Source organism: Myotis myotis, unplaced genomic scaffold (assembly GCF_014108235.1).
Source record: "Myotis myotis isolate mMyoMyo1 unplaced genomic scaffold, mMyoMyo1.p scaffold_m19_p_6, whole genome shotgun sequence".
Taxonomy (NCBI): domain Eukaryota; kingdom Metazoa; phylum Chordata; class Mammalia; order Chiroptera; family Vespertilionidae; genus Myotis; species Myotis myotis.
The window spans coordinates 2892915-2919974 of NW_023416368.1; the positions used below are offsets into that span (position 1 = coordinate 2892915).

The 27060-nt window shown below is 47.6% G+C and overlaps 1 protein-coding gene across 2 annotated transcripts; it reads right to left on the reverse strand.

Annotated features, from left to right (window-relative positions):
* Window positions 1–1210: 1210 nt before the first annotated feature.
* Window positions 1211–21758, reverse strand: RAC1 (Rac family small GTPase 1). 2 transcript variants are annotated; one of them, XM_036312061.1, is made up of 7 exons: window positions 21501–21758; window positions 12383–12454; window positions 9853–9970; window positions 5416–5472; window positions 4090–4152; window positions 3063–3222; window positions 1211–2795 (listed from the first exon to the last, which is right to left on the reverse strand). In XM_036312061.1, the coding sequence occupies exons 1-7, from the start codon at window positions 21533–21535 to the stop codon at window positions 2665–2667; spliced, it is 636 nt and encodes a 211-aa protein (XP_036167954.1). In that variant the 5' UTR covers window positions 21536–21758; the 3' UTR covers window positions 1211–2664. The 2 variants fall into 2 exon arrangements, with proteins under 2 accessions (XP_036167954.1, XP_036167955.1); XM_036312062.1 differs by lacking the exon at window positions 5416–5472 and having other exon boundaries at window positions 21501–21753.
* Window positions 21759–27060: the final 5302 nt, after the last annotated feature.

Genomic DNA, 27060 nt, shown 5'->3' on the forward strand with positions numbered 1-27060 from the left:
TTTGTCTTTTCCTCTCTCTTCCACTCTCCCTAAAAAGCAATGGAAAAGTACCCTCAGGTGAGGATTAACAACAAAAAAACAAGCTTGCCCTGACTGGTGTGGCTCAGCTGCTTGAGCATTGTCCCATGCACCAAGAGGTCACCGGTTCAATTCCCAGTCAAGGCACATACAGGAGGCTCAGCTATATTTACACAGTAATAATACAGACACTAAATAATGAGCACCAACCACAATAACAATACTGAGGGAATGGGAAAGGTGCTGGGCCGGAGGTATAGCTGGAAACAAAGCCCTCAGATCTCCCACGGTGGGAATGTCGCTGGTAATGGCTGAAACGGAAGAATTCAACCACCAACAAAAGCACAGGATTTAGGCTGACCTCCGGAGAGGGTTTTATCAGTCCTGCCGTGCGATGAGGCCTCCATAAAAACCCAGAGGATGGTCCTGAGAGCTTCCGGGCTGGTGAACATGTAGCTATTTGGGGAGAGTGGCCCTGGAAGGAGGCATGGGAACCCCGAACTCTCTCCCCATACCTCGTCCCATGCATCTCCTCCGTCTGGCTGAGGCATAGCCTTCTCTAATAAGCCGGTAATCTGGTGAACAAAAAAAGAAAGCATTTAGAAGGACTTAGATTGTGAAGGCAAATATAAAAAATCTGTTAAAAGTACTCAAAGTAGTTGCCTCTGGGGAGGGTATAAAAGGGGAAGACGGCTATTTCTGTAGCAAGCTTCTAGAACTATTTGGCCTTTAAACAGCATATTTATCTTTGGTTAAAAAGAAACTCAAAAATAAAAGTCTTCCAAAGCAATAAACAAGAATATCCAGGAACCGGATTCCAGTGTTAACTACTGATGGCACAGCTCCAGGCTCCAGACAGGGTCTTGAAGGCAGTGTTTCTGCCCCACCACCGTGCCAACTGTGATCCCAGCATCTCATTTCAGCCCAGAGCCCTGGCCTGAGATGCACATGCAGTGCGCACACGGGTGCCCCACGGTGGGCATCACGGGAGTATCTCATAGGTCCGAAACCAACCACCCCCATCTGCTGACTCACCCATGTCTCGTCTCTGCTGGAGGGCCCTCCCTGTCCCCGCATGAAAAGGGGATTGAAAATGAAGGTCTTCCACAGCCTAGGAATTTAAAGGCAAGTGAAAACGGACACGCCAGGGGGTCGTTCCCCGAGCTCTCAAGAACTCAAGTATGACCACTCATAGGATTCAAGGATTTATTAAGTCATACATGCAAACATACTGCTAACCGCATTAGCAAAGATCAATGTAAAAACACTCCACAAGTCTGCAAATGTCAATTTAAAAAATGTTGTTCTAGTGGTTGAAAGGTCCAATTTGTGTTCTTGCCAGTGGGTAAGCTATACAGAACGTCGTTAGCACAAGCACAAGGTCACAACCTCCCACCCAAAGGAACATGGTTAGGCAGAGCAACAGGAAGCGTGTCCACACAGGGAGGCGGAGGGGCCAGCCGCGGCCAAGGTACAGTGCTGGGGTCTGGCAAGACAGTGGTGGTAAGAAGGCTCGTAGTTTAAGAATATCTAAAATACTTAAAAAACTGTAGAGATGCAACACGTGATTTTTACATCTAGTTTCTAGAAAACTAAGGAAAGCACTTACTAGCTTTGAATAAAAGAACGTGAAAACAGGAATGCACTTTGACTAACCTACAGAAAAACTAATGCATTATCAAGAAAGATTTTATACAAGGAGGCATATTGCTCATTGAGAAGGGGTCTATAAGAAAAGCACTAAGTTAGCAACTATGGGAATGACCAGTTCCAAGATGAATTAAATGCCCAATTGTGGGAGGGATTACAAGTTTAAAGAAAAAGTAAAATCTTAAGAAAACACTTACTGATTAATACCAACTTTCACCATCAACTGCATTTGACAGAAACTAACCTTTTTCAAATCTTACCCAAGACACTTATTCAGTTTGTTACGCGTACAATGTAGTGTAAATTAATCTCCACTTCATATTTTGTCAAATACTGTCTTCATCCTTTGATCACATCAAGTGTTCCCTACACTCCACCCCAGTGTGCCCGTGAGAGCAGAATACTTCATCAGAGGAACACGTGAGGAAGGGTCTGCTCACGATCCAGCAAAAGCTAATATACTAATTTTTAAAAATCTCACTACGAAATAAAGATCAATCCGAAGAGTTGAGTTGATATACAGTACAATGTTAGGTAAGGAGCGTGGGTTGATAAATTATGAATGGCAACATTTCGTAAAGGAGGCTGCTGCGTGTGAGACTCATTAGCAAGTGCCTGCCTTCCCTAACTTCAGAAGCTAGTCTTCTCCAAGACAAAGGCCTTTGAACAGTTTAGTGCTTAGTGTTCTTAGCACAACAATGCAACTTAGTTCACAAGGAATTTTGGCAACTCTTTATCTGAGCAAAAATAGGGGCTTTTGAAAAATAAGGCTTTAAGAAAGCTTGTCATTTTAGGGCTAAATTTTAATAGAATGTGAAAGTTTGAATCCTTACACTTATTTAAATAAAACCTAAAAATTACTGATTGGTTCAAAATGGTTTTATGGAAAAGCTAATTTGTAACAAAAACTTGGCATTGAGTGCGAAGGCTCCATCGTTTTTTGAGCAAAGCATACAAAGGTTCGCAGGGCCAGGGCACGGGGCGAGGCCCAGACATTTACAACAGCAGGCATTTTCTCTTCCTCTTCTTGACGGGCGGCGGGCAGAGAACGGCTCGGATAGCTTCATCGAACACTGTCTTGAGGCCTCGCTGTGTGAGAGCTGAGCACTCCAGGTATTTTACAGCACCTGCCGAGAGACACAGCCTCTTACAGCCACTCGGCCACGGTTCTGATCAGAACAAGGGGAGGCCGCCCCCCAAGACACAGCACAGCAACCCCTAACCCCACTGCTTCTCCTCAACACTATGGGCGGGGTCACCTAACTGGTTCCCCAACAGTCAGCCAGTCCCTGAGCTGGAGGAGCACACGCTCCACTTCCCAGGCTGCACTTCAGTCTCCATCAGGAAAACGAAAGCACGTACAAAGCAAACACGAGAAACGCAGCTGCTCATACCGATCTCCTTGGCCATGGCTAAACCCTGCGGGTAGGTGATGGGTGTCAGCTTCTTCTCCTTCAGTTTCTCAATCGTGTCTTTATCATCCCTAAGATCAAGCTTGGTCCCCACCAGGATGATGGGAGTGTTGGGACAATGGTGTCGAACTTCAGGGTACCACTGGATGGGAAGAAAGGACGAGAGTTATGACCCTCCTTTTTGAGCGTCCTTCACCTAAGTCATATACTCAGTGGCCAAAATGCCACCTGCCCTTGAGTCACTGTGTCCCGACAGCCTTCACGCAGAAGCCACCTGCTCCCAGCTGTGCTCACATTCCACTCACTCCTTCGAGGACCAGGGCGGCCTGGACCAGGGGACTGCCTTGGATATCTGACAGCAAGCAGGACTCCAAGATTAAACCCACAGTAAGCATGGTCAACTCGCGGCCCTACCGGGCAGGCACTACTCATCAGCAAGAGAGAGGGGAAGAGACAGGGATGGTTCCCCCTAAACCCACTTCGTTTTTAGTAAGACGAGTCAAGTTCTTAGGTCATCTCAGAAAATACTCCATACAGGGGTGGGCAAAGTACGTTGACAGATGTAATACAAATAAGTAATGTAATAATTAATAACAAACAGTATTTAGTGTACTCACAACTGTCAACCTACTTTGCCTGCCCTGTATATATACTCAGGGATGAGAATAGAGATCTGAACCAAGGTCTCGGCTCCGCTGCCATCACCCACTGAGCCTTGAGGGGCCCCGGCAAGGGTGCTTCTCGCCGGGTCTGAGAGGTGCAGGGGTGGGGGCGGCGCTGGGCTTCACTCTTGGACGTTGCACTCAGCACTCTGAGTCAGCCGGAAGCTACAACTCCAGGCACTGCAGTCAGACACTTAGAACACTGCTGGTGCGCTTTAACAGAATTACTAAACCCAATTTAAGTAACTGAAAATGTCAATCAGTGAATGGTATTTTATGTCTTAAAGTTTCTTCCTGAGAGTGACATTATGTAACAAAATAGGTTTTCTAAAAAAAACCCCACTTACCTTTGCACGAACATTCTCAAATGACGCAGGACTCACAAGAGAGAAGCAAATTAAGAAGACGTCCTATAAAAAGGAAACACAGGTGGCGTTTAGAAGATGGTCCCGCAGTGACGAACGCACTCTGCTTTCTAAATGCTGCTGGGGACGAGCCGTTGGACCAGGGGCACGTACTGTACCCCCGCAGCCTGTGTCGAGAGCAAGCTCCCTGGATACACCTTGGCTTCTGGCAGACGGCTCCCAAACAAGGCCCTGCTGAAGCACCGGCCACGGGGAGAAGGGGAGCGGAGGCGAAACATGCCACCCATTATTGAGGCTGTGGAGGCATCAGGTCAGAGCCTGGGAGGCCTCTTTCCATCACTCCCAACTCCCACTGGGAGACTAACGGGGACAAAATCAAGTGTCAAGGCACCACTAGAATATTCCGTAAAACCTGGCCAGTTTCTCAAAGCATTACCTACAAGCGCATGCTTCTCAGGAAGCTCCGCGCCTGCGTGGTAAGCATAAACACCCTCAGCTGGTCGCTGGGCTCCAGCCCTTGCTAACTGAGCACATTCCCACGAGGGAGGCCGGCCGAGCGTGTGAGAGTCGGAGCTCCCCACGCCTGCACGCGGCCTCCAGAAAGCTTGTGCCCGGGCGGGGTAGGTGCAGAAGAAATGCCTGAAAAACGTGGGGCTACAAGTGAAGCATGTGGGCTTTCCTCCCGTCCTGCATTGTGTAAAAAGTCTAAATACTTACTCGAATTAAAAAATACCGAGTTTCTAAAACGCTAATTTATAAAACATTTTCCTGGAAAGAGGCAATTCTGTTACTTGGTGAAATTCCCGAGTCCCAAGCTAACACTTTCAATCATCCAGCCGCTATCTTGTACCTGAAAGGGAAAGAAACACCCCACAAACAGCTTTTTATGAACAACATTTTTATGCCAGCACATGCACAAGCTTGTCCAAGAATCACCGCAGCTGATGACACGACAAAGCAGAGTGGGTTAGTTCACCACCCGCACAGCCGCACCCCGGCCCAGGACACCACGCACCAGGACACCAGCAGAAGGCCCTGGCAGCCCTGGTTAGTCTCACCCGGCTGAGCTCTGGGCCCGCAGTGGGGTTCCTGGCGGAGCCCCGTCTCCATCTCCACCAGCCTGGGGAGAGCCTCCCCTTCCACTCGGGAGGACTGCTTCCATTCAAGCTAGGGGTAAAGGGTCACACCCTATGCGAAGCCCGGTTCAAGCAGACCCAAGAAACGTGAGGCTGAAGAGGAAATCCTAGGAAAACTAAGAAAGGAGAGGAGAGAGAGCTGAAACTGAAGTCGACTGAAAGTTTTACATACGGCAATCGGCTTGTCTTTGCCCCTGGAGGTTATATCCTTACCGTACGTTTCTCCAACCTAGTAATGCATGAGAACTTTGTTTGAGTTTAGTAAAAATGGAGGAAAATAAAATCAACACAGCCTGCTACTTATACCTCATCAGAACTGTCTCCACCCTCCCAAGGTTTTGAGCTAACAGCAGCCGATGGTCTAATACAACGGTCGCCAACTGACGGACCACGCACGGGTCAGCGACTGCTGGTCTAACAGGTCTGATGCCAGAGCCACAGCTGACCAACCTGGGGGAGGGGCAGGTGAAGCCAGAGGGCAGGCAAACACGGGGAGGAGACGGCGCGCCTTCTCCCCACGGCAGCACATGGACAATGTGCCAGGAAGCCCGTGCTCTGCAGGGAAGTGTTAAATGTGTCCTTCCTGCCACTGGCATCCATCAGCGACAGGCACACCTTTCAAAGGGCTCCGTCCCACTCATGAGACGGCCGGCTGAGGCTGGAGCATTCGGGCAGCCCCATCTGTGGACAGGCCTCTGGGGGGAAGGCTTTCCGGGAATGGGGCTGGGGCCGGACTCTGGGAACAGCTTGCTGCACAGAGACCTTCAACCCCCGGCCCCCACGGATCTGGACAGGGTGACAGCATTCGGGTGTTTATTACAATGCTTCCCATCCCCTCCTTTGCCCCAATACCAATGGAGAGGCTTGCTCTTCCAGCAACACAGAGCCTGGCACTCTCCAGACGGGCGGAGAAGGGAATGATTTTCCTTTCATCTCATTCGAGCTCTCATTTCCAGTTTGAAGAGACCATTAAAGTTTCCGTCAGCCCCTGCTTTCATCTGTGGCTATTTGTGAAGATCTGTCCTCCCCAGGACTTGGCGTGACGCCAGATCTCCACTGTGACACAGGGACTCCTGGGGACTGGCACGAAAATGCAGTTTCAAGATATCCTCCGCCCACATCTACCGTGCCCTGTTCCATTTTTAAGAACATCTTTTTTGATGAAGAAAGATGTTTTCCAACCTACGCTCCCGTCACACCATCTGCCTGTTCCTCCCCAGCCTGACTGGCTTCGCGGACTCCTTCGCCTGCTTCTGAGACGCATGTGCTGGCACCGGCTGTTCAGACCTTTGCTCTCCACCCTGATGCCCAATGTTCTCACGGCCCATCCCTGTGACAAGCCTGTCCCTGTGACATGCAGCTCCTCAGCACAGCCACCTGTGGCGCGGCCACACGACACTCTCCCTTCCTCACAGGTCACCTGTGTGTCCTGCAGCCTCTGTATTCCACCTGCGCTGTCCTGGGTCACAGGCCACCTTTCCGCTGGACTTGACCATTACTTTCTTTACATCACAGGGCTTCTGACCACACGGCCGGGCCCAGAGGCGCTCGGTGACTTGACCACCCCTGTGCTGCTAACCCCGTCCTCACTGGTCAGCATCACAGCAGTTTCTCCTGTTGCCTCCCCCCGGTCAGTGGTATAAGCCACAAAACAAGGTGGGCAGGCCTCTGGGTGGCTGACTCTCACTGCTCCAAAGCACTGTAATTTCTCTCTCTCACTTCAGTCTCTTCCAAATGCTTTCCACCTGGTTTTTACTTGCAAGCTTGGAGTATTGTTTTTAACACAGGCATTCTATGCACCAGGAAAATACCAGGCACATCCACACGCAGAGCAGAGGAGCCCCGCCTGAGAGCAGGCCCGGCGCCCACGGCCCCGCCACGGCAAGTTTGTGCGGCATAAAGCATCACCCAGAGCGCCGCCGTCAGACACGGTCGGTGTGCGGCCATGCTGAACCGGAGGCCAAACGCAAAGGAAATGAAGGCCACTCACTTCCCAATTGTGTCTAAGCACAAGCACAGGAGGTGACTGCAAATCACAGCCCCTGACGTCCCCTCTCCCACCGAGGAGAGGAACTGCCAGCCCACATCTCCAGCCTGACTTCATCCTCACCTTCTAATAAATTTAATAAATCCCCAACAAAGCTACCCTGCTTCTTGCCAGAATCCAAGCCAGAGCAGAGCCCGCTTCCCTGAGCCCTTGCCCAACTCTCATCCCAGTCCCCGAGGTGTGCGTGTCCCTCAGGACAGTGACCGCCTCACTGTGTCCACCCACAGCTGTGCCAGTGACTCTGGCTGGAGGACACAACAGCCAACCTAGCCAAGCTCGAAGCCGTTTGAAAATCACAACAGCTCAGCTCCACACCATGGCTCTTCTTTGTATCTCACGTGGCAGTACTCTAGCCAGGACTTATAAACCCTTTTCAAGTCAGGGCACATACAGAAAACCCAAACACTGCCATGACACACCTGGGTGACCCACACAGGGTTGGGCCCTGTGACTCTGATAAGACACACCTATTCCCACTCACACCACTAAATACTGGAACAGGCAGGTAGGCAAATGCAGGTGCGTGGACACAAGGTGAGACACTGGGCTTGAGTGCTATATGATCCCACCTCTATTCTGAGCATACCAGGTGAGGGGAATATGCAGAAGTTACAAAATACTTTTAAGGAGAATGTAAAGATAATTTATTGAAGGGGAGAAAAGCCTAAGGATTACTTAGTTTAGAAAAAAATAAAAACTTGAAGAGCAAGTTATACTGAAAATGATGACTACTTGCTCACCATCTTTTGGAGAACAAAGTAGAACCCAACGGTTTGCAGACTGAACTTGGCTACACAGAGCGACCAACAGAGAAGGTGCCGGCATCAGTGGCCTCAGGAAAGAGAACAGCTCATTAGGACGCCACAGCTAAGATCATTTCCGAGTGGGTCTGAGCGGGCACGGATGAGCGACAGGAATAGGCCTGTAGGCCAAGGAGCCAACAACGGGAGACTGTGCTCCGTTAGCACCAACAAGAACCCAGGTGCCAGCCTGGACCGTCCAAGGCCTGCTCCTCCTGACAGCGCAGTACAGCTCACAGGAAGGAGGCTTTCCAGGCGGTGGCACCTCCACGCGGACCCGCCCTCGGCCGCCAGGGCTGCCGTCCTTCCTCACCTGCAAGGAGTCCAGGCGGGCGTGTCTGCCTGCTGGCGGGGCGCTCCCCCTCTGCTCCCACGTACCGCCCCTCACCCGCTCCGTGCAACACACGGCGCACGACATTACACGGTATCTGTGAGCTACTTGAGGGCAAGAGTCACATCCTACTCCTTCAGCTGTCCAAGCATTTGATAGGAAACAGTTCTTCCCCTCCGAGGGAATGAGACATAAAAGGTTTAGGTCCCAGCCCTCCCTCAGAAGGACGGCGCCCCCTCGGATTTCAGCCAACTCCCTGCAGCCTGATTCCATCTGTTGCTATCTATGTGTTCTTTAGCACACAAAGCGGAAATCTTGCCAAGTCACCTTTGACACACCGTGACTCTCTGAGAAAAAGACCACACCCTACCCTGAGTCACAGGAGGCAGAGTGACACCCTGCCCACCCTTCCAGATGTGTCCAGTGGGTCAGGACACTCCTAGCTCAGTATGTTTGCAAACCCATTTAAAATCTAGAATTATTAAGCACCCACTGGTATAGAACAGATTCCTAAACATATTGAAGAATCCAAACCATTTGGTGATTTGGCTGGTTTTTAATACTTTGTTAATTTTTAGTTGTAGATAACTAAGAAATCATGCATCATGCAATTCAAACTTCCATTTTATAGTTTTGGTCTGTTACCAAAATCCAGCTCAAGAACAATCAGCAAAAATCTACAGCTCAAAGAAACAGTATTTGGCAATTTCTCCAGCGGGAAACAAAGAGACGATGACTGTTGCATGGAAAAAGCAGTATTCAGAATTTTAACACTATCACCACTAAACAGGAAGTTCATTTAAAAACAAAAAGCAAGATGTGAGTAGACTGGAGCAGATTAGTTCTTTTTACCCACACTAACCACTAAGGAAAAGTGATGGTTAAAGCAAGCAAAGGATAAACCAATCAAAAGATCAAAGCCTCCTTCTCCAGATGGCTCCCTGACCCTGACCCTTGACCCCTCTGACCATCTGGCTTGCTAGGAGAATGGATGACTTGAACTGAGGTCTCCAGACCCGCACGAGAAGGAGGGGGTGCCTAATAGCAGCCTCACTGGAGCGGCTGTGATGTGCCTGGGACTGTTCCATATGCTTTACGATACTGACTCCTCTAATCCTCCGAGGAAAGAGGTAAAGACCAGAGATGAAGAACACTGCCCCCGGTTACACAGCAAGAGGGAGAGCAGGGTTTGAACCCAAGGAATCTGTTCAACTGCCTCTATACCATGTTTGTCAGTTAGTCACTAAGCTTCCAAGATTGTTTTAAAATGCACTTGTAAAAGGAAGAACAAAATGTAACAAGATAAGCAAATGATGCAAGTAAGATACTTGTGTATTTAAAGACAAGTAAGTGGCTCTCTCCCTCTCCCTTCCTCTCTCTAAAAATCAAATAAAAATCTTAAAAAAGAAAAAAATCACTTGTGGTCCTTACTGTCTGCGGATAGGAGAGGGGACGTAATCTGTCATAATCTTCTTGTCCAGCAGTATCCCATAAGCCCAGATTCACCGGTTTTCCATCTACCATAACATTGGCAGAATAGTTGTCAAAGCTGTAAAATATGGAGAAAAAATTGTTAGTCTCTAATCTTGGAGCATAAGGCCCAGGTCCAGGACCCAAGTCGCTGTCCCAGCTGGGGTCCCAGAGGAAGTGGTGCTGAGAAGGCCAGGAGGGGGCCTGGAGGCCGCCAGGCCAGCAGATGCCCTTCCTGCAGGCACAAGGAGACACCTGTGAGCTAAGAAGCGGAGGGAACACAGGGTGGAGTGTGAGGGAAATAATGCACAGCTTGGGAAAATGCCTGCGAAACAAAGGAACGCTACAAATTTAACTGAAAGAAGTTACTGTCAGCAATAAAAAAGCTTTGCCTTTACTAAAGAGAATACTTCCTCTCCGGGAAGAAATAGAGTGTGAACCTGGTCCCTCTTTCAAATCCCGCTGCTGAGTTTTTCACAGACATCTGACTCACTCTTGACAAGACGGCACACGGCGGGGCTGGGGCGGGGGCTGTGCCTCCACAGACCTGCCGTGCAGGCTGGGGCTGAGTCAAGTCTTGATCATCCATGCCCGCAACCGGCGTGCAGAGGGGTTCTGAGAAGCCATCGAATAACGTTTTCAAAGTGAATGTACTGGACTACACATGTTTAAATTACTTTGAAGTTGCTACACAAAAACTGGTTAACTACAGAAGGAAGACCAAAAAGCCTACAGGCTAACAGGGGAAAATAAGGTCGGCAATTACGAGTATCATAGAGTAAGTAGTTCATTAAATAAAAACCTGGCATTGAAATTCAAACCAGGGCAGGTACCAAATAGAAACAATAGAACTCCAGAATTCATCTTTACATACTTTGAAGACTAGAACTTAAGGTCTTACTACACTGGGGCAGCAAAGTCAAGGTCTAAAGTGCTAATGTGGTCTAAAAAATTTAGTGACCAAACTAGCTTTCATAGAAGGTCTGATGTGTACTAATTCTGCCTCATGAGAAAAGGAGAGATTATTCACTGAATGGTGACTTCCCCACCCCCGCCGTCCGCCCCATACTAAAATAAAAAATACATTCTAGGCCCTGGCTGGGTAGCTCAGTTAGTTAGGGTGTCATCCCAATATGCCAAGGTTGCTTGTTCAATCTCTGGTCAGGTCACCTAAGAGAAGCAATAAATGAATGAATAAGTAAGCGGGACAACAAATCGGGGTGTGTGTGTGTGTGTGTGTATGTTGCTTCCTCTAAAAATCAATCAATAAATAAACATTAAAAATACACCCTAAATATTTTTGCATCACTCATAGGAGACACCGTAACAAAGTTAAAAGACAAATGAAGAGACAGGGATTAATATTTCTTATATGCAGAAGTACCACCGGTAAGAAAAAATTTCAGTAGAAAAATAAGCAAAAATTTCAACAGGCAATTCACAGAAGACTATGGACAGTAAACATTCAAAAGATTTTAACCTCATTGATGATCAGAAATGCAAATGGTGAGGTAACTTTTTCAATTTATGAGGACCACAACATGTACTAAGGGCCTGTTTCCATCACAGCTGGTCAAAGTGATAGCCTTTGAGACGGCAAATGGGTAGTGCCTATGAAAATTTAAAATTTGGTACAATTCCACATGTGCACAAACACACATGCATGATGTTTAACACAGCACTGTGTGTAAAGCCAAAAAACTGACCAGGGTTCATCAGCTATAGCAGTTCCAAGTCCTACCAGCTGTTAGCGACTCAGCTCTATCTACATTTGCGGATAAGGACAGTCCCTACCATAAGTTCCACTGACATTAAAATATGCAACAAAACACGTCAGGGAGCACCTAAGTGAGAGCGCTGCGCTCGCGGAGATGGCCCTGGAGGTGCTTCCTCTCCCCCAGGAGGGAAGCCGGGAAAGCAGAGCTCAGCGTGACCACAGGGAGGTGCTGCGAGGCCGGGCAGGCACGTGGGGCTCCCTAGTAACCCCGTCAGCAGAAAAGCACTTCGCCATCTCCACCCAATTCTGCTGCCAACAGGGAATGAGCAGCCCAGTAGCCAATTCCACCCTCCTGTACGCTCACCCCCAAACACACCCTGGTTTAAATTCCAAGGCCCCTTAACTCAACAGTGACATGTAACCAGCGGAGAACTTGCCAGAAAAGGCCAATTACAACATAACGGAGTATGTCAGCCTGCACACAGAGCCCAGAGGGCCAAATTTATCTGAAACGTACATTACCCAGCCTCCATACTTCAGTTAGTTTAAATTTCTTGTATTTCCTAAATGTCTAAAAATCAATTAGGAAAGCTGTGTGTTTCATCACTGTGTCGAAACTTTACATTTTATTAAGTATTTTTTTTTTACCTAGACTTTGGTGAATGTCTGAAAGGAAAAGCAATCATGTCTGTTCATGTAAATAGCAAAACAAAGATCAAAGGTGTCTGCAAACATCACAGATGAGTTAATGTCCAGTTTAACTTAAATACTTACACAGTGGGGATATATTCTCCGGGAAATGCATTGGTAGTATAACTGATCAGCAGGCAAGTTTTACCTACAGCTCTAGAGAGAGAGAGAAAAAAAAAGGTGTAAGTTGCTTGGTTAACATGAATGTAATCCTAGTTTTCATTATTCTGTTAAAATAACTTATAGAAAAATCAAGGCGTATACACCAGTACTTAGCATTAAAGAAAACTGTTTCTATAACCTTTTATTTAACATTACACATGTATTTTTATCCTGAAATTTAAAGTAAACAAACTAGAATTTTTCAGAAAGGCAGAGTTGGAGCCTTCACATTCTGGTGAGGTACGCGATATCAGCACTCATAGTCAGGAAACAGCTTTTTTTTTTTTTAATATATTTTTATTGAGTTTTTACAGAGAGGAAAGGAGAGAGATAGAGAGTTAGAAACATCGATGAGAGAGAAACATCGACCAGCTGCCTCCTGCACACTCCCCACTGGGGATGTGCCCACAACCAAGGTACATGCCCTTGACCGGAATCGAACCCGGGACCTTTCAGTCCGCAGGCCGACGCTCTATCCACTGAGCCAAACCGGTTTCGGCAGGAAACAGCTCTTAAATAAGGTTCAAGAGAAACACTATCTTAAAATTGAAATTCTTTACGGTGACCATCTGGAGAATATTTCATCCAAGAATCTTCATTATTTTTATGACACTAATCTGCAAACACAGCTTTCCTCTGCAACTTCTAATCTGTTGCTAAGTAATAGACTTTGCTGCCTCTGAGTGGCAGCTCAAATTCCACCACCTTCCTAAAGCCTCCCTCAGGCAATCAGCAATGACTGCTCTCTTAACAGAGTGCTTAGTCATAACCACCACACAGAACTATTCTCACTTCAACTCATCTGTATTCACTGCCACCTCCCCACCCCCTGTCCTCACACATCACCACAAGCTTTTAGAGCAGCTAACACAGTATAAGCCAGACACTAATTAATAGCTCAGGGATGCTGGAGTAAACTTCCCAGCAGCTGCAGGGAGGAGTAAGCAAGAGACTCTGCAGAAAGACTCCACAGAAGGAAGACCTCCGAGCTGGTAACAGGTACAGTGCATCAAGCAGAAGTCTGGGACTGGAAGTCTCCCAATAATTGAAAAAAATTTTTTTCAAGAGAACATCACCTAAAATTTAAAGTTACTGCACTGTTAGCCAAATTTGTACATTCATAGGATGTCTTCAGGGTTTCTAGAGCCCATGTCCCTGGCCTCCTAATAGTTTAGCAAATGCCCACCTCCCTGCCGTCCTCAGCAGGCTGACCATGAGAACACATGGCATTCTGAGTTGTAAGATCTGCTGTCCAACCTCAACTAGTATAAATTAGGAATCACCATACGAAGTTAGGTGCTTTTCTATTTTCCCTGCACTCTTAGTTTAAGGCAAAAAACCTCTCAACCAGGCCCGATTACAGGCCCATCCAGTCGTGCCAATACTTGTTTCACTTGTAACATTACGTAGGGCTTAACAAAAGTTGGAACTCCCCACCCTAAAGACCTCACAGAGTCAAACATTATATCATCAGGAGGTAGCTTCCAACTCCTAAAGGCTTTCTAAACAGAGATGACTCACTGGCCATACATTTGTTAAAAGCTTAGCATGTCAAAATAAACCTGTAGGAGCAGGAGCCTAAGATTTGAAGTCATTGCCCTGGATTTGAGACCCACCCATGGCCAACTCTATCACTTACTGGCTGGAATTTTGGGGTAAGTTTCAACTTCCTTATGCCTCCAGTTTTCTCAACTGTAATATGGATGCAAAACTACCACTCCATCACAAAACTATTGTGAGCATTACTTAATTCAATTTCAACCTATACCAACAAATTGTGTGCTATGCCAGGAAGTGTATTCGGTGCTGCAACAAATAAGACCCCATGGAATTTATGCAGCTAATTAAAAAATGAAGAATACAGTCATGACAAAAAATTATAGGTGCAACACGTGTTATCAAAGATGCTCTGGAAACAGCAAGAGATCTAACCTAGTCTTGGGGGGCAGTTAGAGGAGGCTGCAGTGTATGCGGAGACTTAGGGGAAGGAGGGACACAATAGGGAGGAATATTCTAGACAAAAGCAACAGCATAAGAGGAGACCCAGAACTAAAGGAAGCCCAGAATAACTTCTTGCTAGGAACATGGACTTTATCCTACTTGGGAAGTCATAGAGGTTTTTTAGTTGCCAAGAAACCATTAGATTTGCATTTTTAGAAGACTCTGGAACGCGCTTGGAGAGAAGACTGAGGAAGCTGGGGCCCAGAAGCAGGAAAATAAGGAAGTAGCAGCAGCTGCTCTATTCCAGTAACTACCCCTGGTAATCTGGACTAGGAGGGGCTTTCAGGGTGAAGAGGGGGCATTTCAGGAGCTGCCTAGACTTGAGGGAGGACAAGCATGGCTCGGCCATGGGTTGGATGTGGCAGCTGAGGCAGAGAGCGGAGTCTAAGGCTGTGATAAATGAACCTCTTTTCAAAATTACAAATGTTGTGCAAAAATGTTCATAGTTATTGTCACTTACTGACCAGGATAAGCAGCTATTAAGATTTTAACTTTCACCGAAACCGGTTTGGCTCAGTGGATAGAGCGTCGGCCTGTGGACTGAAAGGTCCCGGGTTCGATTCCAGTCAAGGGCATGTACCTTGGTTGTGGGCACATCCCCAGTAGGAGATGTGCAGGAGGCAGCTGATCGATGTTTCTCTCCCATCGATGTTTCCAACTCTCTATCTCTCTCCCTTCCGCTCTGTAAAAAGTCAATAAAATATATATATAAAAAAAAAAAAAAGATTTTAACTTTCATCTTTGCCCATGTGGCTCAGTTTGTTGGGTGTCGTCCTGTACACAGAAAGGTTGCAGGTTCGATTCCCAGTCAGGGCACATGCCTGGGTTGCGGGCTCAATCCCCATAGGGGGCGTGTAGGAGGCAGACAATCAATGTCTCTCTCCCTCTCCTATAAGCTCTCTCTCTACTGCGACCAGCAGGGCTAGAGAGCAGACGAGTTCCTGAGTAGGGGCGGCTGGGGATTGAGAAAAAGAAAGAGACAGTAGGGAAAGCTGGGACCCGGTGGGACACTGCCCTCTGATGGACCCAGAGCTGGTGCAGCGCGTTTATTACATACAGTGCAATTTCAGGAAGTTTTACTAGCGTTTAAAACAAAGGAAATTATGTGAAATCATGGTTAAAGATCAAGCTGCAATTCTTCATTCTTGTGGCTTCTTTGTAATTGTCACTCCTGGCTGAGCCTGGATAATTGCGTCCGTTCCTTGCGCCTGGCTGAACTTAGATAATGAAACCCACCCCTGGCACCTGAGCTAAGGGTCAGGCTGACAACATACCTGCCTCTGACACGGTATGTCTTCCAGGACATGGCTCTGCCGACACCAGTGGACTCAGCAGATAATTAACTCATGTGCCTTCCCAGGCGCTCTCTACACTCTCCCTTCCTCACTAAAAATCAATAAAAAATATATTCTAAAAATAAAATTTTACTTCCCTGTTAAAATGTACTAGCACTTCCTTTAAGATCCTGGCCTGCCCCGGACGGTTTGGCTCAGTGGATGGAGCATCGGTCTGCGGACTGAAGGGTCCCAGGTTCGATTCTGGTCAAGGGCATGTGCCTTAGTTGTGGGCACATCCCCAGTGGGGAGTGTGCAGGAGGCAACTGATTGATGTTTCTCTCTCATCGATGTTTCTAACTATCCCTCTCCCTTCCTCTCTGTGGAGAATGAATAATATAGATAGATAGATAGATAGATAGATCGATCCTGGCCTGTCTCTTCTCTATATCTGAGGAACAGAGCCATTACTGTAAAGATGGCCAACTGTGCTTTAAGCACTCTGAACTTTCTTTTCCTGAAACTTTGTCTTCAGCTGAGACAGTATCTTTTGAAAGGTTGAACTATAAAGGAATTCAAGGTAAGGACATAACCTGATGTTGACTGAAGTTTTATTAGCAATCAGTTATTTGCTACAAATCTGCATTCTATAAGATAATCATTAAATTATGAAATTATAACTTTTTAAATAAGTACATGTCCAACCTTTTATTTAAATACTTACTTAATTTTTTAAAACAGATAAAAAGAAAAAGGAAACAGTTATTTACCTCCTATTAGTGTATTTATTCACTCCTTTTAAACACATCCACAAATAAATGCCCAAAGCCAAAGTCAACACTGGCTTTCCCCACAGGAAGATGGAGCCGTACTTGGTCACAGCCCGGACAGACGCTGCTGCAGAATTTCAGGAAGTTACTATTTGCTTTGGAATTTCCAATTTTATGTGTTAACTGCTCAGTTCAACCTCTTTTTAATCTTTGAAAGATTAAACTCTAGAAAGTGAACGTGAGTCTACTGGAAGGACTTTCACATGAGCACTTTCTTAACCTACCTGTGCTCCTGCCCCATCTAAGAGAAATTAAGATTAAACCCAGTAACTTGTTCCTATTATGTTCATTTTTCCATTAGAATTTAAGGAAACTTTACTTAAACATATTTTGGACAAATTTCAGTGTTAATTCCTGAAATCTATAAACCAGAACTTTCACAAGAGAGTATTTTTTCCCACTTATTACCAGGAAGTGGGGGGGGGGGGGGGGAGTGAGAAACATGGATGTGAGAGAGACACATCAATTGATTGCCTCCAGAACTCACCCTGACCAGGGATAGGGATTGAGTCTGCAACCCTGGTATCTATCGAACCTGAGACCCTTTCATGCACGGGCCGACGCTCTAATCACTGAGTACACTGGCCAGGGCCAAAACTTTTTTTTTAATGATCAATAATCTAGAAACATCAGCAATTTCTTCATATTAAAAAAAAAAAAAAAGTAAGGTATCCAGGTAGATAAAAAAAATTTAAAGACCCTGAATTGAAAGGCCTCAACTTGCACTGGGAAATGGGAATGAGGACTCTAACAGTAAGCCTTCAGTAAATGCATAACTATGCACAGAATATGTTCAGAAAATGTATGAATTAATAGTCATTTCATGATACAAAAACACAAAACCCAAACAGAAACTCTGATGTTCTGCTATTAACAAGACATCACAACCAACTTATAGAAAGCCACCAATTATCACCATTGGAGGCTTCAAAAAAATCATATTCTGTGTAGTTTCTAGAACATTCAAAGCTGAAGACACTACCTATAGCAGAGTTCAAGTCTGAAGCAGCCTTTACTCAGACCGCCCTTCCAGAACCACCAAGCCTAACCCTGGGGTTACTTGAGTCAACAGAAGATAGAGTTCAAACAAGAATTTTTAAAAATATGTTTTTGATTTTAGAAACATCGATGAGAGATAAACATCAATCAGCTGCCTCCTGCATCCCCCCTACCAGGTATGGAGCCTGCAAGCCCAGCATGTGCCCTGACTGGGAATAGAACCCGTGACACCTCCTGGTGCAGGGGACAATGCTCAATCCACTGAGCCACACCAGCTACACTCAAAACAAGAATTTATATCTAACTGTCTATCACCCTCAGTCAGTCTCCTTCAAAATCAACTTCTCTATTAAGTCATCTTTAAACATTCCCTCCAATAATGGGAAGACATGTGACAAAGCAAACAGCAAAATGTTGATTACAGAATCCAAGTGGTGGGTATCCATGTATACATGTGGTTCATTGGACAATTCTTTCAACTTTTCTATATGTTTGGAATTGTTCCCTATTAAAGATGCTGGAGGAATAATATTCCTTCTGATGACATCTGTTAACTGCCGATCAGGAACCGGTAGCAGGGTTCCTGACAAAGCATCTCCTTTCTAGGAAGACCACAGTCAGACGGAGCTACTGGCGATGCAGAGGTGAAAAGCAGTTAAGTACCAAAACAGTAGATGATTAATGCAAAGACAGAACATCATAAAGGGTGGGTTAAAGGTTTTTAAAAATGGATTCCTGACCCTCCTCCACTAAATAAAATTTTTACTGAGATTATAATTTGAAATAGCAGTCAGAGGGGAGGGCTATTGGGAAGCTGGGTGAAAAAAGTAAAAGGATTAAGCAGAATAAAAAATTCAAAATTAAAACTAAAAGAACTCAGCTCAGCCAGTGTGGTTCAGTGGTTGAGCATCAACCTATGAACCAAGAGGTCATAGTTTGATTCCCAGTCAGGGCACATGCCTGGGTTTCGGGCTCAAACCCAGTGTGGGGGTGTGCAGGAGGCAGTCGATCAATGAGTCTCTCTCATCATAGATGTTTCTATCTCTCTCTCCCTCTCCCTTCCTCTCTGAAATCAATAAAAATATATTTAAAAAAAACAAAAAACTCAGTCACAAGCAACAGTATGGTGATTACCAGAAGAAAAAAGTGGGGCTGGGGGGAGGCTGAACACACAATGTAATATACAGATGATGTATTATAGAGTTGAACACCTGTATTTCATTAACCATCGCCCCAATAAATCCAACTTAAAAAATTAGTTCACAAAAGAAAGAAAATTAATCATATACGACCTAATCATCCAATAGGAGAATGACTGAATAAGCTATGGCTATAATAAAGGATGACACATCAAAAAAAAAAAAAAAAAAAAGGCATTATGTGTCATTTTACCAACCAAGATCAGTCGTATACTAAACCTGAATTTGGAAGTCAGTGAGGATTTCAAACATCTCTACAACAGGTCAAACACATGGCACCCTATGCCTCAAAACGAAATACTTAACTCCATGAAGCTTAAAAAGAAAAAGATGATTCCATGGGAGGCATGATACATACATGAATTTTTCATGCTCAATTAAAAAAAAAAAATCCCTGGGCAGCAATATCTAAATTAGAGGCTGGGCTGAAGAGGCTACTGGCCCAATCTGGACACCAGTTTGTATAATGAGTGAAATGAGGGCTTCAAGTCGTTCACTCCGACTTCTAGTCAACCACAGCCAACACAACACTATTGAAAATGGTTTGTAAATATCTGAATGTGAGATGCCGTCTTACAGAAGTAAAGCTGAGCGAACATCTTAGGGCAGAGGTGCCCCAAATAAAAGTGACAGGCCCTGTGTTCAGGAAGGACTGCCTTCTAATAAAAACGTATCAAATTTTATCTCATAGTTTAGAGTCAATGCAATTAAAAATCACAATATAGGAAATAATCTGTTAGAAGAATATGGGTTAATTCACCCAAGTTATAAAATGGTCATGACATAGGACTTAATGAACCCAAAGCGACGTCACGTCTACATGCACACCCAATTAAACACTGGAAATAAAAATAAAAACAAACAAAAACCCCATGGTTATGACACAGCTTCTAACCAGAATCGCCAAGAACATACTGAAAGTGAGGAAGCTTGAAATGTGCGGCACCTGTTTGCCTTCACTGCCTGAAATCCCACACCTTCAGTGACTCCTTAGCTCCGTGAAACGCAGGCCCACACTTAAAGCTTTACCGATTTGTGAATAAAAGAACGTTCCAGCTTTATCACCAGGAACACATTTCATTTGGGTAAAAGCAGGAAAATAACTTTTGGTATGGGAAACTGGCATCTAAGTTTTGTTCGGAAGTCATATTCCCCACGTGCTGTCCGCTAAATAATAGACACAGCTTCAGGTTTTTTTGTGAAGGTGCATTTCACTTGCACGATCACTTGGCCCCCGTCCACATCCATGTCAAACGCAGTTTTCAAAAAACTCAAAAACTCAAGGCTAGGATCTGTGTCTTAGGCCCAACACTCGCTGCCCAGAGCCCAGCGGCGCCGGGCCATGAGAAACGGCGACCGCAGCAGCGGGCCCGTGCGGAGCATCTGGGAGGCGCTTAACACCCAGCACCTGGTTTAACCCGCACAACTGCCCCCGGAGGCCGCCCTGGGGGATGAGTGATCGCTCCGGGGCTTCCCCCTAAGGGGGGGGGGGCGGGGTCTGAAGGACCGACCGACCCCCAACCAGGCATCCAACAAGTCCTCTGCCAACAGCAGATCTACTTACTCTGTAAGGAATCAACGAAACCTGTCTGCCGAGCTTATGGTGTAGTTTTCAACATTTTCCAGTGGGAATGTTACACGCTGCGGTACTATAATCAGACGCCGGCGATTGGACTTCTTTTTTTTAAACTCAGAGAAACCATTTCCAACGAAATGCGCCGGGAACTGCTAGCCCCACGGAGGGGCAGCAAAGCAGGCGGCCCCAGCCCTGCTGACGAGCCGGGGGCGCCGCCATCGAGGGGAAGAGCGAGGCCAGCAGCTTCCTTCGATTCCGCCCGGGTCCGAGCGGGAACCCGCCGCGCGTCCCGCGCTGGACGAGCCGGGCCGGCCGTCCAGCTCGCGGCTCCCCCGCCCGCGCCCCGCCGCTCGGCCGACGCCGAGACGCGCGCCTGTGCTCGGATCACACTGGGGTTCTTGTCTCGACGGGAGGCAAGGGCTGCATCACACAAGCCTTGTGTTCCAGGCCCGTGACCACCACAGGAAAGCAAAGCCAAGCCAAGCCAAGCCTGGAGCCCGGGCCCCCCCGCCCCGGGGCAGCGGCTCTGCTACACCCCAACCCAAGGCAAGGAGCCGGGGCCAATGCCCGTCTTGTCCTGACCACACCACACTCGGGAAAAACAAAACCACACACACAACCGTTTTCATCACACCCAGCTCCTCGCGGACAGGATCGGAAAAGTTTCTCCACGCCAAGAGCAAAAGCAGTCATTTCTCAAACCCTCCAAGCGGCGGAAGTGCACACCCCGGTAAATCAGTTTCGGGTCCCCCAAACCAGCCGGGCAGTACCCGTCGGTGGTGACCGACGGACCGACCGCCGGGCCGCGCGGAGGCTCGCAAGGGGGCCACGGGGTTCGTGGAGAAGCCAAGCCGGCGCCCCTTTCTAGGAAAGGCCATCAGCTCCCCCACAGCCTGCGAGGCGGAGGCCGGGCGGTCAGCGGGCGCGGGGAGACAGCGGAGGGTGGAGTTCACTTTTCCCTCCGGCCGCCGTCGGCGACTCCCTCCCCCACCGGAGAGAGAACAGGGCCGGAGCCAGGCCCGCGCCGCGGGGTCCCGGGCAGGGGGGCGGCCCGCGCCCCGAGAGGCCGGAGCCCTGGCCCCGCGCGCGCCCGCCCCGTCCCACCCCGGCCCCCGGCCCCCTGCCCCCGGCTCCCACCCGCGGCCCGGCCCGCGCACTCACCCGTCTCCCACCACCACACACTTGATGGCCTGCATCTGGGCCGCTCGGGGGGCCGCGGCAGCGGCGGCCGGGGGCTGAGGAGGGAAGCGGCGGGCTCGAGGCGCGGCGGGCGGGCGGGCGCGCGGCTGCAGGCGGCGGGGCGTGGGGTGCCGGGGCCGCTGTCCACGCCGCCTCGCCCTCCTCCAACGGGAAGCCGAAGCCCAGCAGCGGCCACCACCCAAAGCTGGGGAAAACTGCAGAGAAACAGGAAATGGCCGCTCCACTCATATCCGGCCGTCCCTCCCCGCGCCGGCGCCGGCGCTCCCAGGCTAGGGGCGGGGCGTTCCCGCCCGCGCGCTCCCGGAGCTCCTCTCGGCTTCGGGCGCACTCGGCGACGTTCGGCAGCGCTCGGGCACGGGCCGAGCACGCTCGGGCCCGCTCGGGCGAGCTCGGCTCCGGCCGGGCGCCAGGGGCGGAGGGCGGGGCGCGCAGGTCGCCATCTTTGCGCGCTGAGGTCGTGGTCCTGCCCCGCCCCGGAAGGCCAGGATCGGGCCTGGAGAGCAGCTTGGAGGGCAGTCTCTTTATCCCCGACCCACTCCTGTTCGAGGCCTGCAGAAGGGCGTCGGTCTGTCCATCCTGTGTGTTAGCTGTAACTTAAGTGATGGGAACACCTTCTAGAAAATTCGGAACTCAAAATCATAAAGAAGACCGTACATCGCACCATTATTCAAACATTATAGGTTCGTTCAACCGAAAAGGTGCTGAACTTTGTCCCCCTGCGTATGCGTTTTCGATGATTTTTAATGCGTTGAGCATCTTACTGTCCTGTGCTTTTGTTGAACAGAAATGCTAACGTCCACGGCTGAAGGTATTTGGAAAAGCACGGCTTATGGGGCCATTTCCGGCGGGAAAAGAAGACGGGGCCTGGGCGAGGAGTCTAACCACCTGCAGCAGCGCCCGGAGGAGGGAGGAAAAGGCAACTTGAAGTCCTGGAGCTGACCAGCTCTTTCATGGAAACAGTTTGGGGAAGAAAGATGTAGGTTGTGGAAGAATTTACATGGGCCCGGCCGGCCTGGCTCAGGGGTTGCAGGCTGACCTGTGACCCAGGTCACTTGGATTCCGGGTCAGGGCACGTGCCCGGGTTGTGGGCTCCATCCCGGGTGCAGGAGGCAGCCGATCCATGATTCTCTCTCATCATTGATGTTTCTTTCTCGCCTTCTCCTTTCCTCTCTGAAATGAATTAAAAATATATTTTTTAAAAGAGTTTGCACTGGCTACAGATAAGCGGGTAGGGGAGGCGCAGTGTCTGCAGGAAGTGTTTGCTCCCTGAGACGGGTGGTGGGTGCCAGTCCGGAAAGTGCACATGGAAACAAGAAGCGGGAGCTCCGGGGGTTTGATGGCACCTGGCTGCTCCCTCCCTGGATAATGGCGGAAAAGCCACCTGACGTCCATCCCAAGTTCCCACCCACACTCGGGAATGGGACCAATCTCGCTAGCTGGCTCCCAGCTATTAACAGCCTGGCTGGCCCTTTCACTCAGCCCTCCGTAAGTTTTTTAAAAAGGAATTTTTATTAATTTCAAAGAGGAAGGGGGAGGGGGAGAGAGAGAGAAACATCAATGATGAGAGAGAATCATTGACTGGCTGCCTCCTGCACGCCCCACACTGGGGACCGAAAGCTCAGGGCACCTGCCGGGGGATCCAACTGTGACCTCCTGGTTCGTAGGTCAACTTCAATCACTGAGCCACACACCAGCCGGGCCCTCCGTAATTTAATTCAGAACATCTCGGATTTTTTTTCTCTTGTCATTTTGTACCAAGTCCTGGAGATAATGTGCTGTTAGCAGACCATTCAAGTGCCAATAGTTTGGTATATATTTTTTAAATATATTTTTATTGCTTTCAGAGAGGGAGAGGGAGCAATAGAAACATCAATGAGAATGGTTGATTGGCTGCCTCTTGCACGCCCCCTACCGGGGATTGAGCCCACAACTCGGGCATGTGCCCTTGACCAGAATCGAACCGGGGACCTTTCAGTCCCCAGGCCGAGGCTCTACCCACGGAGCCAAACCAACCAGGGCAGTTTGGTGTATTTCTGCTCAGTTATTATTTTTATATACATAATGAGCATGTTTTAAACAAGTCATACTGAATCATCATTAGACCCTATTTAATGGCTGCTTACTGTTCATTCTGTTATGCATATGCACCTTAACTTAGCCACTCCTCTATCACCGGACAGTTGAGTTGGCCCCATTTGCTAAACAGAGCTGGGCTGAAAATGTGCAAGAATCTGTATAGTATTTATTTATTTATTTATTTATTTATTTATTTATTTATTTATTTTTGTTAACTCCTCACCAGAGGATATTTTTCCCATTGCTTTTTAGAGAGAATGGAAGGGAGGGAGGGAGAGAGAGAGAAGCATCAATGTGAGAGAGACACATCAATTGGTTGCCTCCCGGACACCCTGACTGACTGACCAGGGTGGGAGGGAACCCGAAACCTAGGTAAGGCCCTTGACTAGGAATTGAACCTGTGAGCCTTTGGTGCTCAGGCTGATGCTCTAACCACTGAGCAACCGCCAGGGCATTAAGTTTCCTTCTTTAATCTATGTTCCCAAAAATGGAGTTCCTGGGTTAGTAGGGGAGAATTTTTTTTAAATATATTTTATTGATTTTTTACAGAGAAGAAGGGAGAGGGATAGAGAGTTAGAAACATTGATGAGAAACATCAGTCAGCTGCCTCCTGCACATCCCCTGCTGGGGATGTGCCCGCAACCAAGGTACATGCCCTTGTCTGGAATCGAACCTGGGACCCTTCAGTCTGCAGGCCACAGCTCTATCCACTGAGCCAAACCAGTTAGGGCAGGGAGAATGTTTTTAAAGCTTTGCTACAAGTTGTTGCATTGCCCCGTGCAAAGTTCACACTCCTTCGAACCCTGTGTGAGACTGAACCCTCAAGGGGAGTTACTATTTTCATGTTTTAGGCCTCATCTTTCTATAACTCACTATTACTCAGTATTGTAGTGGTTGTTTTTTTAAAAAATATTTTTATTGATTTCAGAGAGGAAGGGAGAGGGAGAGAAAAACATCAATGATGAGAGAGAATCATTGATCGGCTGCCTCCTGCATGCCCCCATCTCAGGATTGAGCCCACAACCCAGGCATGTGCCCTTGACTGGAATCGAACCTGGGACCCTTCAGTCTGCAGTCCGACGCTCTATCCACTGAGCCAAACCAGCTAGGGCTATAGTGGTTTTTTGAAATCAGATCTTTTCTCCACAAGTTGTTTTAAGCATTTTTGTCTTGTAATTATTTCACAATAAACATGTTCCCAGGGCAGAGGACATCTCCTTTTTGCTCTGTTCATAAAGATCTCCCTTGAAAAGGAGGTAAAATGTCAAGAGCTGATAAAAATGTCCAGTACATCTATGGCAAACTTAAACCACTAAGTGTAATTACCCCCATGTCCTTAGGACAGAAGCGAATAAAAGTGTGGGCCTCCGGTCAGTAATTTAATTCAAGTGCACAAACATTTGAGGGCTGCCTGCGTGTTATGCCTGGACAGCAAATGAACCAGATAGCGACCTCGTTGCCAGGATACCAGGCCCACTGGTAAGTGCTGTAAGTGGGGTACAAATATAGTGCTTATCACGAGGCAAAAAACTATATTCACGCTAATAAAAGGGCTTTCCCCAGAGGGATAAGAGTTGAGAGATGGGTCTGGGTAGGTTTATGGTGGGTCTTGGAGCAAGAAGAAAGGAATTTTCCACTGAGAACAAAATCCTGGACGTTAGAGTCCTCAGATGTGACACTGGGAGAGCCAGGCATGTGGGTTGCTCCAGGTTTAGATCCAGAGATAACCGCCAGCTGGGTTATAGACCACCTTGAGGATGGGCTGTCTTTGGACAGGACATGAGTTTTTGAGCCAATACGTGGCACAGCCACACTCAGATCATTATTTCTCTAGATTGATAAGATGAATGCCCACCATATAAGAGATTGGATCGTTATTATAAAATAGCAAAAGTAACGCCCACCATATAAGAGTTTGGATCGTTATCATAAAATAACAAAAGTAATGTACAACCCACATATGGAAATTAGCTTTCATTTAAAACAAGTTCATTTAAAACTTCTCCAAGTTTGGCTTTGAGTGTCTGTTTGTAATGTTCTCCATGGCAACAGATGGTCCAAAATAGTTAAAACTAAATATGAGGCCCTGTGTAATTCTGCATGTGCTATATAGTTATTTCTCAAGTGCCTTTTGTGTATGCAATCATGTCCCTCATTCAAGGTCAATCAGTTATTATGTTCCGATCCCTGTCTAGGTGTTAGAAGCGTGAAATGAACCGAAACCTTGCCATCATTCTACAGAAAACCTACATTCTGGTGGGGGAGATGCTTACTAGGTAAATGGACATATAGTATTCATTTCCAGGTTAACATGATGGAATTACATGCAAGTATCTAATTTCACTTCAACCCAAAGCACCACTAGAATTTCAGGAAAAGGATCTCTTTTTTAAAGGCCCCATAATCCTAGAACAGAAATTATAGAACAAAAGACAAGAGATATCAGAAGCTGGAATGAGGGGTCAGACTGATGGACACTGATGTAGCCACCTAGACCAGCCGTGGGAAAAGCTGATCAACACCGTTTGCTGGGGACGCAGCCCCGGGCACCTATGGGACTGGGGGCACGGAGAGTGGGATGAGGGAGATGGGATGAAGCTGAGAAGCAGCAGCAGGCAGTGCACATGGCTTCCTAGCATGGACCAGGCAAGGGGGCCGCCTCCCCCTTCTCCTTCCCCTTGCCCTTGCCCTGCAGAAGACTGCAGGTTCCCTCCAGGCAGGGAAACCCAGGGAGTACTGCGTAGCCTGGGCTGAGTCCTGAACCTCTCCAACCCCTCCCTCAGGCAGTTGTCCTCAGAGTAGGAGGAGGAAGCCTGGAGGGCTCTACTCAGGAACAGATACCGACATGGGGAGAGTCCTGGGCTGGTTTGGCTCAGGGGATAGAGCGTCGGCCTGCGGACTGAAGGGTCCTGGGTTCCATTCCGGTCAAGGGCACACGCTCAGGTTTCAGGCTCGATCCCTAGTGTGGGGCGTGCAGGAGGCAGCCAATCAATGATTCCCTCTCATCATTGATGTTTCTGTCTCTCTCTTCCTCTCCTTTCCTCTCTGAAATCAATAGAAATATATTTTTTTAAAAAAAGCAAGCAAACATGGGAAAAGTCTCCACAAAGCCTCCTAACTCCCCTAGAGCTTCCCATTAACTTTTAGTTTCCCACCTCCGATTGGCAGCAGACATAGATTAAAGGTTATATGAGCCAAGCGTCCAGAATGGGAGCTCGAAATCAAATAACACACACACACACACACACAGAGGAAATTTGAGGAAAAACAAAAATACTTTAGGGAGAAGGAAACTATTTGTAAGGCTGTTGATAGCTTCATTGATAATTCATCAGGAATAAGAAGGGAGCACTACTTTAAAAAAAGAAACATTCAGATGATTTAAAAAAGAAGAACTCAGAGATTCAAAGCAAGCTAGCAAAACCAAACAAAAAACCAGAAAGGC

Bases quoted from the DNA above. Each gene is read 5' to 3' on its own strand.
- RAC1 (XM_036312061.1), bottom strand. From the start codon at position 21,535: ATGCAGGCCATCAAGTGTGTGGTGGTGGGAGACGG. The intron at 12,455-21,500 runs GTGAGTGCGCGG...CTCTCTCTCTAG, and splicing joins TGTGTGGTGGTGGGAGACGG to AGCTGTAGGTAAAACTTGCC. The intron at 3,223-4,089 runs GTAAGTGGGGTT...CTTCCCATCCAG, and splicing joins TTGAGAATGTTCGTGCAAAG to TGGTACCCTGAAGTTCGACA.